This window comes from Triticum dicoccoides, chromosome 2A (assembly GCF_002162155.2).
Source record: "Triticum dicoccoides isolate Atlit2015 ecotype Zavitan chromosome 2A, WEW_v2.0, whole genome shotgun sequence".
NCBI classification, from domain to species: domain Eukaryota; kingdom Viridiplantae; phylum Streptophyta; class Magnoliopsida; order Poales; family Poaceae; genus Triticum; species Triticum dicoccoides.
In genome coordinates, this window is record NC_041382.1 from 175234132 (window position 1) to 175245079 (window position 10948).

Consider the following 10948-nt stretch of genomic DNA (forward strand, 5'->3'; position numbering starts at 1 on the left):
TTCAGCGCAATCGGAGTTACTGATCTCTAGGAATTTAAGAAATCATGAAGGGCTAGATCTGGGGAGCGCGAAATAGAAGAGAACAGAGAGGGAGATCCAATCTCGGAGGGGCTCCCACCCCTCCGCCACCATGGAGACCAAGGGCCAAAGGGGGGACTAAATACCCAGTACTAACTGCAAAAATCGAAAGGGCCGTGCTACGCGTCGGCCAAAAAGATCCGCCCGTCTACGATCCGTTCGATACGCAGTCTCCCGGTCAGGCGTCGTTGTCTTTTTTGCAACAGAAGTCTTGTTGTGAGAATCCTTTTGCAACGCATGTCTTGTTGCAGAACTTTTTATAACAAAGGTTGTGTTGCAGGTCTTTTTTGCAACAAATGTCTTGTTGTAGAATATTTTTGATATTTTTCTTGAAACAAATCCCTTATTGTAAAAAAAATTGCAACCGAGGTCTTGTTGCGGAAAGTCACCGCGTTGCATTGTTGCACCCAGATTGATCTTGTTGGGGAAGGGAGTTGCGTATGCGATGATGGTGGTGGTGGTGGCGATGCAGCACGAGGCCGGAGCGGCATAGCTGGGCGGCGGCGGCCGGAGCTGAGCTCGGTGTGCGCGCTCGAGCGGCCATGGGCACTGGTCGTGAGCGGACACAGGGAGACGGGAAGGGGTGACCTCATCGCCGTGCTTGTCGACGGCCTCGTTCGCGTGCTGTCGCCCGCGTGCTGCCGGCGGCGAGCAGCGGTAGCAGCGCATGGAGGTGTTGGCTTGATGCGGAGCTCGGGAGAGCACGAGAGGATCTAGATCCAGATCCTACAACACATCACTTGTTGCGGTGGGGCGATTGCAACGACGGCTCGGTTGCGAAAATTAGTCTACTCCCTCCTTCCATCTATATAGGGCCTAATCGTTTTTTGAGGCTAACTTTGACCAAGTGTTATAGCAATAATGTATGACATGCAAGTTACACAAAGCATACCGTCAAATTCGTACGTGAAAGGAGCTTACAATGATATAATTTTCACATTATACATCTCATGTATTATTAGTCTTACCAATAGTCAAAGTCGGTCTTGAAAAATACATTAGACCTTATATAGATGGAAGGAGGGAGTATGTAATATGTTGCTCTGAGTCATCTAATTAACACCCGATCCGACGGCCACGGAACCGGCGGACGCGGTGGTTGTTATCGGTCAGGTGATTTAAATCATTTCCCAAATCGAAACCCTATATATTAGACAATATATTTATTTAACCTTGTATGGGTAAAAAAGATAATCCACTTTGCTACACAAGTTACCTTATGGGAAAACTGAATGGCCAAAACTACATGAAAGAAATAAAAACGCCTTTCCTAAGAAAAAGGTAACAAAAACGCCTTGGCAAAGGCAAAGCAATACGTTTGTCTCCGACTTGGTAAAACCACAAAGCCTGAGCACGCAACAAAACAGAGGAAGCTTTGTCTTCATCTACTTCCACTCAAAAGCATCCAGCTTTGCAGGAGAAAAGAAAGGAGCGATTCCGTCTGTATCCTCCGACTCGCCGAGTTCGTGACCCCGCCTCGCCGCCGGACCCTGGAAAGCGGCCAGGCGTTTCCGCGCCAACCGCCAAACGAGCTGCAGAGCTCGCACCTTCTCTTTCTTCCCTTGGTTTGAGTAGCCGTGGCGGCCTGCTCCGGCCGGTGCCGCTCAGATCTACCGCGGCAGAGGGGGAAGCCCCGGGTTCATGATGGAGCACACCGCCGTCGGCGAGGATCAGGCCATGTCCGGTGAGTGGGCCGATGCCGGCCTTGGGTTGTTATCGCGTTGTTACTTTGATCTCGCTCTGTTCCTGGAGACGGCTGTGGTTCTAGGGGGTCTTTGGGCTTTCGAACCTTAGAATTTAGAATCGTGTAAGAGGCGTTCATGGTTGGTTTCTCCAGATTCGTGTGGTTGTCGAAGGCGTTATATTTGTTGTGCGATATGGGGCTGCGAATGCGTATCGTTGAGGTTTTCCTGGAAAATTGGAGCATTTTGTTTTCTTTACGTACAAGTTAGTGGTCATTTTCTATTCTTGTTTGAGGCGAGTATAATGATTCACTGATAAATGAATTAGAACACCAGTTGAGCTGCTTCTTGTATAACTTTGTACTCCTTCATCTTTGTTTCTGTTGGAGGTAGAATAACGATCATGTTCGTCTTAGTTGATCGCCATTTACGCTGGAGATTTACCTTCCAAGTGTTATTGAATTACTATTTATTCCACTTTTGGAAAGTTTACAGTTGAAGAAACTTGATATCTGAGTTGGATTTCGTTTGGTTTTAGGGCAGATGGCGGTTGCCATAAGTACGTTTTACTCCATAACTTTCCATCGATATCTACCCGCAAAGATTGGCTAGGGGTGATTGTTCTATTTTTTGCATTTTTCTTTCAGTCTTATGTCTCTTGTGATGCGCTTTTGAGATATCCAAATATAAATTCAGTTTTTCTGATACGAGTTATTTTGGATATAATAGAAATGCTACTTATTGCGGTCAATCTATGTTAGGGAAGGTAGTTGCAAATTTTTATTTTCATGCACAGCACAATGTTTGGAATCCCGATTGGTAAAATTGTTATAAAAGGCAATATTAGGGGTGTGCATCGTCCATTGGATCCTTCAGTCTATGCCACCTTCATTGTAACATCAGATAAAATTAGAGTTCTCTGAAAGCTTGGTTAACTTAAATGAGATAAAAGTAGGACTACTCTGTGCTGTGTGTCGATGATGTAATAGATTTAACATATATTTCAGACCTTCGCGATAAGCATCGGATGGACCGGGAGAGTTTAACGCTGACATCACAGCCATTCAAAACACTCGCATTATTTGTGCTAGCCATTGGACAGAGTATAAGAAGCACATGTTCATGTGTTCTGAAAGAAGGTTCTCGGTTGAAGTTCCTGGTTCCCTTGCTTGGTGCTACCTGTGTGCTTCTCTTGGTAACTGATGGCCCACATGAGAAGGTATCATCATCTTCTGTTTTAGCACATTTCTGTATTTCAAATTAGACGAATCGAGTGGCGGTATGCTGAATTGAACTGCAAATATTCAAATTAACAGAGCACTACTTTCACAGTCTCTGGATATGCATAAAATAAACTGTTGCTTTTGAATGGTGAAATCACTGAAATGTATTATCTATTTATTCTGAATGAGAAGGCGTAAGATTTATACCCTGCACTTTTTGAAATTAAGGTAGATGTGAGACTTGAACCTAGGTGGGTGGGAGCAGTGAGTCATGTACTCCGTCTGTGGTGCGTGCGCTCTTGCAGCATGGATAAACCATTATATTTTGTCTTCAATGCAGCATATGCAGGAACTGCTTTGGTATGCCAGATTTGGATTATGGTGGGTCATACTAGGGGTGGCTTCATCCATTGGATTAGGTAAAACCCAAAATTCAATTTGTATTTGTGTGAGACTGGTTAATCTGTTGAATAAAATGCTAGCATAGCAAGTATTTATCATTAAGAATACACATGCAGTTCAATTCTCATCGCATCATTTGTTTTGCAGGCTCTGGCTTGCACACGTTTGTATTGTATTTAGGGCCTCATATTGCCCTTTTCACAATGAAAGCGGTTCAGTGTGGCCGGGTGGATTTAAAGAGTGCTCCTTATGACACTATTCTTCTTAAAAGGAGGCCTTCATGGTTGGAGAAAGACTGTCTGGAGTTTGGACCTCCAATATATCAGGAAACAATCCCATTCAGCAAAATACTGCATGAAGTTCATCTTGAAGCTGTTCTTTGGGGCATTGGAACTGCACTTGGAGAGCTTCCTCCATATTTTATCTCTAGAGCAGGTTATGTTTGTACTGCTTTGCTCTTGCCAACTCGAACATAATTTACATAATTCTATGTTTGCTCATACCTTTTTAAGCATCTCACGATTCTTCATTACTCTTCAAATTATTATTCCAGGGCATCATTGTGAATCACTTAAAATTATGTATAATTGCTTCACCGCATCCAAACTTACATAAACACATCACATAGTTACTTTGATGTGTAATTGCGCGTCAGAAAGAACTGCATAGTTCTTAGCAAGAAGCTTCTTGATCAGTTACAAATTAATTGAACATATATAGCACACTTTGATCAGTGATGACTGTTGAATTTTTATTTGATTGTTGCTTATTTGTGTACCATCTTACAGTATAGCCTTCAATCAGAAATATAATTATCCTATGTGCAGAGCAGAGTAGTTATAAAGTTCAGTTTTATGGTCCTGCTCAGATGTTAGATCTTGAATGCATTTAACTTCCATCCATGCTCCCACTTTTTGTGAGTCTTCCTTTGCTACTTTTTTTATGGTTATGCTTAAATGACAATTTTTCTGTTCCCATTTTTTAATGATTATGGCTAACTATATGATAAGCTGACTTATCTGGCCTATGAGTTTGAGTATCTTGACCACAATAAGCAATCATATAAGATTAGCATAAGTTAAGGCTAAACAATCCGTGATCTTAGTGATTTCTTTGGAAGAATAACTGATGCGATCAATCCATGTTTCTAACATTTTATCACGCCAACTTTAGCTTAAGTTAGACTAAAGAAGCTCTAAATTTGTGTAATTAATTAGGAAAAAATACTTGACGCAACTGACTCAGGTAACAAATGAACCACAGCTAGCCTATCAGGCCAAAAAGTAGAAGAGTTGGCAGAGTTGGATGCTTCTATCTCAAAAGAAGGTTTTCTATCATCAACTCTACATCGGGCCAAGCGCTGGCTTATGTCTCACTCACAGTATCTTAATTTCCCGACAATACTGCTACTTGCTTCGGTTAGTCTCTTTCTTGTGGACATTTATTTGCTTGTATACATGCTTGATTAGGTCACCGTACTTAGAGTTGCCTTGTAGCTCCTTAACAGTTTAAGCTGTTAGGTGAACTCCATTTAAATTTCTTGAGAAACTCATTCTCTCCCCACTCAAACTATAGTTTCTATAGAAAAATTGCATGTGGTATGTGACCATGACTTTCCTTGTGATCACTGGAGCTATTGCAAATGTAGAGAAGTTCTCTTTGGCATATTATTGCTTCATTATTAAATATGACAGTTCGAGACTAACGTTTCCTTTCGTTAGGTGCCAAACCCTCTGTTTGATCTTGCTGGCATTTTGTGTGGACAATTTAACGTCCCCTTCTGGAAGTTCTTTCTGGCAACTTTAATTGGGAAGGCTATTATCAAGGTTTATATGCAGGTTTGCTACTTTCTAACTTGGTACAGTTCCTCCTATGTACAGCATTTAACTTTAACTGCAATATTTGCATATTCATATTTCATTTGTTTAATTCATTTATTCTGATGGACCTAGCCGATTTTACAAATTACTTATGTAGACAACGTTGGTAATTACTCTCTGCAACAACCAACTTCTTGAATTGGTGGAGGAAAGGCTTGTGTGGGTGTTTAGCAATTTCCCTGGAGTATCATCCATCCTTCCCTCTTTAGTCACCAAGTTGAAGACAGCCAAGGATAAGTTTTTAATGGCCAGTGCTGCTGCATCAGCTTCTAGTGCTGCGAAGGTACCGCTTTTTGCTAAGTTTGGAAATAGTTTCGAGCATTTAAAATTCAACTGTTTATGTTTTATTTCTTCAAATGATCTCTATCATCTTTTGATGTTCTCATTCTTTAGAAAGTTTGATTAATTTGTTAATGCAATGTTAATAACTTAAATGAGTGTCCTAATTTATCATGGAATAGTATGCTGTAAGTGATAACTGCGGGCTTGCGGCTGATGATCTGGCAGAAATGTTTTATATTCTCGTATATTTTCTAGACAAATATACTGTTTAACCAAGTCATTGGTATTGTTTGCACAATTGATTAGCTTGTAGATGAACTGATGAGAGGCCTTGGATACATGGTTATGATAGTTGACAATTGTAACATAACTTCAGCATTGTAATGGACTGGAACAATGATTATGATAAAGTTGCCTTTTTTTTGTTTCCTCTGCTGTTCTTGCTTAGTTGATGTTATCGTCTGCTTTCCCAGAAAGTTGCCATTCCCCTAAATATGAATTGTCCTTGTGCAGGGGAAGAAGTGGAATCTGTCGTTCTCTTTGATCTGGAATACCGTGGTGTGGCTCATGATCATGAATTTCATCATTCAGATAATCACTTCCACAGCACAGAGTTATCTCAAGAAACAACAAGAGCTTGAGATCAGCATGAAGTCATCAGCTACAATGAGTTCCGCTTCTGAACCTGCTGCCGGAATATTATCAAATTAATGGAGCCAGGGCATTTCATCCAGCCAGATCGTAGAGGAACGCATTCAATTTATATTCATGCCATCACTTCCTGCATGAGACTGATTTGGGAATTCTAAATCTGGTCATTTACTGGGTAGTTGGCTTTATTCTCCAAGAAATCACATTGATACAGTGTATATAACCCATCCCATCAGGCCAGCATGACTGTGAAACTAAGAACCGCTGTCTGTATTATAGTGGAGCACTAGCTTGTTGATCTACTACTTGGTAGAAAGTCAAAAAAAGAGGAGAAAAAGAAAAGGTTTGACTAGTGCGCAAGTGTAATGTTGGCCTTGTACATAGCAACCAAGAAATTGCCATCAATTGGCACAATAAGCATTAAGTTTGTGCCTACCATCTTGATGTTGTCGTTTTTGTCTCGGCACTGGTGATGATCTGTCAAGATCTGCCATTTGTTCCTGATGGCTACGCGTTGAGAAAATTGATGTCCCTGTCAAGTGTCAATGCAGATGCCAGATGGCATGTCAGGAGAAGGAAAAAAAAACTTCTGTCTTTTTATCAGCTACTCCTGTTTTACTTTCTTTACTCTTCAGTGAGGTCGCCGTTGGCTGACGAGGTAAAGAGTGGGAGGAACTGTGCAGTCTTGCTCTGCTTATTTGGACATGGGCTCTTCCAGCGTGAGAGGCAGATTGGGCTGTGCACTCATGGGCCAATCACACTCACATGGCTTGCAGCGTGTGAGGTTTATGTTTGTCTAAAATCCTCATGTTGCTTAATTATCATATATTGAGGTTGTGACTAAACACCTGCTCCTAAGTTTTTATTTGCATTGTTCAGGGAGTAAGTGCGTTTGGTGCAAAAGGTGGCCTTTTTATCATTCTCCATAATATAAGTCTTATGAAAATCCTTTGAATTCTTTATGAAAAATATAGTCCCGAAAGACTTCAATTCTGCGGAATGGGGAAAGCTCCCGGGGAGTATCTTTATAAAAGATACTACAATTCATTAATTAGATCAAACATTAGGTCATCTTCAATTACTTAAAACACAAGCCTGTCTTTTTGCATACTATTTTCTGAAACTGAACTTTTGGCATAATGTAGCATACATGCCTTTTTTTTCTTTTAAACGTTGGGCGCATTATTGCTTAGAAAAAACTGCAGGGCGCATCAAAAATTGAAATTTGAAATATTCAACTGCTAAGATACACCTTTACATTTTGCAGCTGGGAGCGCATAGCTTGCAATAAGTATTACTGTTACGAGTAGAGCCAGTAGATCGCCTCACCTGGGCCAGAGATCCGGAAAGCTACTACTGGCGCGCAGTAACTGATGAATGCACATGCACTGGCCGAACCTATCCTACGCGCATGCTATTTTCCTACACTGCCCTACCACTGGCCCCCCTATGCTTGGCTACAGCAACGTAAACCTACCGCTACGATCCTATCAGCTTTCCAGCTACAGGCGGCTAGGAGGCTACGGACTGCAAAGCCAACGGAATATGGTAGCACTGCTGCTATTCTACTGCAAGCTGGTCAGGCATCATATCAGAACAGTGGTGCTAGGAAATGTACTTTTTTTTTTGGCTTCTCTGTGGGGATCCGAGCCAGAGAAAAATATTCTGATCCATTTTTTGGGAACGGAAAAATAGCAATGTGATCCCGGCGGCTATGAGCAGGGAAAAAAAAATATGTTGCACATCTCAAGAAATGTTGGCGAGAAGTACTCGTTGTGCGTTTCTTGGATATTTTGTAGTACTGTTGATGTCACTTTGTGCTGCTTTCATCAGAGATATTCAAGCTCGGGTATGCATAGTTCTCGTATTACGAATTCGCCGCTTGTCTTATTAGCGCATAATTTGACATACTTTTCACATAAAAAAACAGGTGCGCTCAACTTTTTCTTGAACTCTGGGGCGCAAAAACTTTCACTATTATCTACTTTCTTCGTCCGGAAACACTTGTTGGCGAAATTGATAAAAATTGATGTATCTATAACTAAAATACATTTAGATACATCTATTTTTTCCGACAAGTATTTTCGGACGGAGGGAGTACTATCTTGCTCTTTATATATTTTTTCCATTGGTGCATCATTTTGGTGTGCATATTCTGTAAATTTCAATACTAAACATGAGTTACAACAAAAGACTTTTGATGGTAAATGCCGCACCCTCCGTTATTTTTCAGTCTCTGAAATGTTGGTATTCAGGGGGTAACATGCCAAATCATATTCATTACTCTACTCCACTATTTTTTTAGCTATTAGCTTCATAGACACCAACTTCTCTCTTGAGCTACACTATACTAGTTTTATTGACTTTGTTAGGCACTAATGACAAGCAATTCTAGTCTTCCCCTACTTCCTGCCACGCCACTCCTCTTAATTTTATACACCCTCTATTAGATCCCTTTCAAGCCACTATATTTATATATCCATGAGAATACGTCTAGGATCGGTAGTCATCACCAGGTACTTACTCGTAAAGTAATCGCCATGATGCCGATATAATAACAGATTGGTAACATGAGCATTTGTTTAGTGCTGAGGATAATCTTGTCATACCAAATGGTTGGATTAAAATATGTCTGCATATACTTATATGTGGAACTGGCCATCAGCCGATCATACATTGCCAATATACAATGGTTCAGATGTGTGCTCATAGCTATATCTGTACGTGCCACCAGTCAAACAAAGCATCCCGGCCCATGCACTTGCCATAGATAAATACACAATTAGCCCTACCACCAAATATTGTATCTAGTGGTGAACATGATGATATCCTGCATCGATCGTGCAATTTAAAATACCAGCAGTATTTTTTATGTGCCAGCGAGCCAGCTAGTGTGATCAAGCCTCTGGAGGGATGTGGCAGCATTGGGTTGCTTGTCCAGGTCACATTGGGGCTCAGGAAACTTTCAACCTAGAGACATGATCCCTGGCATATAATATGCCGGGTGGGGCCGATAAAGTGGAAACAAAGAACGCAAAAAAAATATCAAGAGCCATCGTACATTGTTGCCTCCCCTGCCATTAGTTTAGTCCCAAGTATGGTGTAAACAAACTGGACAAGAAAGAAGCTTTCAGGCATTTGGGCATCTCTTTTGATAGACCTCATTATCATGTCTTCAGCCTTTCTGGCTTTATACTAGTACCTTCCCCCTCACTAGCCCTACAGGATGTAGTGGTAGCACATTTCGGAATAACGCAAGTTGCCATATTATAATAGGAACAAATCGTCCAAAAGTAATGGTTTTTATTTTTGACAAGAAAAGTCATGAATGTTTGATGAGTGGCTAATGTGGGCCAGATATCAGTAGATTTGACATCTATATAAATTGTGGTGGGCCAATAAGCCCAAACAGCTAGTAGATCCTAGAAACCAACTCTCATTCACTAGCTCTTTCTATATCGACAAAGCAAGTTCCACCAACTCGAAAAGAAAGTGAAACTCGAAAAAAGAAGCAAGTTCCTTTTGCTAAGTCGGCAAGTCTAGCTGGTTAATTACTAATACAAGACAAAACATTTGTCTGCACTTTGAATTTGAGGTTCCCTGGGTATCATCATCATTACAACTATTAGCCCTTCATTTAATTTTTATAGTACTCCCTCAGGTTCTTTTTACTCCGCACATTAGCTTTGTCTAAAGTCAAAGTTTGCTAAGTTTGACCAAATTTATATTAGAAAATATTGACATCTATAACATTTAATAAATATAGTATGAAAATACATTCCGAGATGGATCTAATAATAAATGTGTTGTTATGTGAATGTTAATAATTTTTTGTATAAACTTGGTCAAAGTTGGATGAGATTGACTTCAGACAAACCTAATATGCAGAGTAAAAAGGACCGGAGGGAGTAATTAGTCTTTCTTTTGGATGCCATCCTACACGTTTTTGCGGTATGCAAGTTTATATAATTGGATGAGTAAAACTCCCCTCTTCGTATACAGTGCATCTATGTTGAGTTTATACCTCCTACTTTGAAAATTGTGTACACTAATTGCCCATTTAGCAATTTTTCATCCAGATTACTCCATTTAGCATAACTTTTGCCTGTTTTACCCCCTTTAATTTTTATATAGAGCAATTTGCTAGGTGGGCTCTCGGCTGTCAAGTACACAATTTGTCACTTCGCGGTTCTCCTCCTAGCATTTTTTCTGTGCCTGAATCGGTAGAATGACTCGATCAGAAACAATTTGATTCTCATGGTTGTCAGCTGCGCATATGCATTACTTCATTTTGGTGGGTTCCTTCTTCATGTCAAAGTTGCTCCTTGTTTATTGCTTTCACCTCATTTCGCTTCACCATATTTGCTTACGGATTTGCATCGCACTAGAAATAATTCTATCGACGCTTTGTCTGCCAACAGAACCATTGGAGGAGCTATCCACAACTTAAAAGAAAGAACAATTTGAGGGGGTAGACTAGGAGAATTCGAGATGATGGCAAGAACAATGGAGCTACGAGGAAGAAATTATATGTACAATAATGAAAGTGCTCCTTGACATTTCTCCTTCCTAGGAGTAGAAGGAGGCCATCGACAATGCCCCCCCCCCCATTCAACTTATTCTTTTGCCAGATGTTTCATCCTCACCGTGTGACTATCCTCTTCCTCCTCTGCGAAGTACCAGAGCCACCACCACCTCGAACCAGCTTTCACACCCACCACTGTTTCTTACGACGCTACGTCGTCATCGT

At 40.8% G+C, this 10948-nt stretch overlaps 1 protein-coding gene across 1 annotated transcript; it reads left to right on the forward strand.

The window, feature by feature from the left end:
• The first annotated feature begins 1441 nt into the window (after window positions 1-1441).
• Window positions 1442-6634, forward strand: LOC119354067 (vacuole membrane protein KMS2-like). Its single transcript, XM_037620767.1, has 8 exons — window positions 1442-1762; window positions 2768-2979; window positions 3324-3402; window positions 3533-3820; window positions 4649-4803; window positions 5107-5223; window positions 5363-5548; window positions 6061-6634. The coding sequence occupies exons 1-8, from the start codon at window positions 1720-1722 to the stop codon at window positions 6256-6258; spliced, it is 1278 nt and encodes a 425-aa protein (XP_037476664.1). The 5' UTR covers window positions 1442-1719; the 3' UTR covers window positions 6259-6634.
• The last annotated feature ends 4314 nt before the right edge of the window (window positions 6635-10948 follow it).

Bases quoted from the DNA above. Each gene is read 5' to 3' on its own strand.
- LOC119354067 (XM_037620767.1), top strand. From the start codon at position 1,720: ATGATGGAGCACACCGCCGTCGGCGAGGATCAGGCCATGTCCG. The intron at 1,763-2,767 runs GTGAGTGGGCCG...CATATATTTCAG, and splicing joins CGAGGATCAGGCCATGTCCG to ACCTTCGCGATAAGCATCGG. The intron at 3,821-4,648 runs GTTATGTTTGTA...AATGAACCACAG, and splicing joins ATATTTTATCTCTAGAGCAG to CTAGCCTATCAGGCCAAAAA.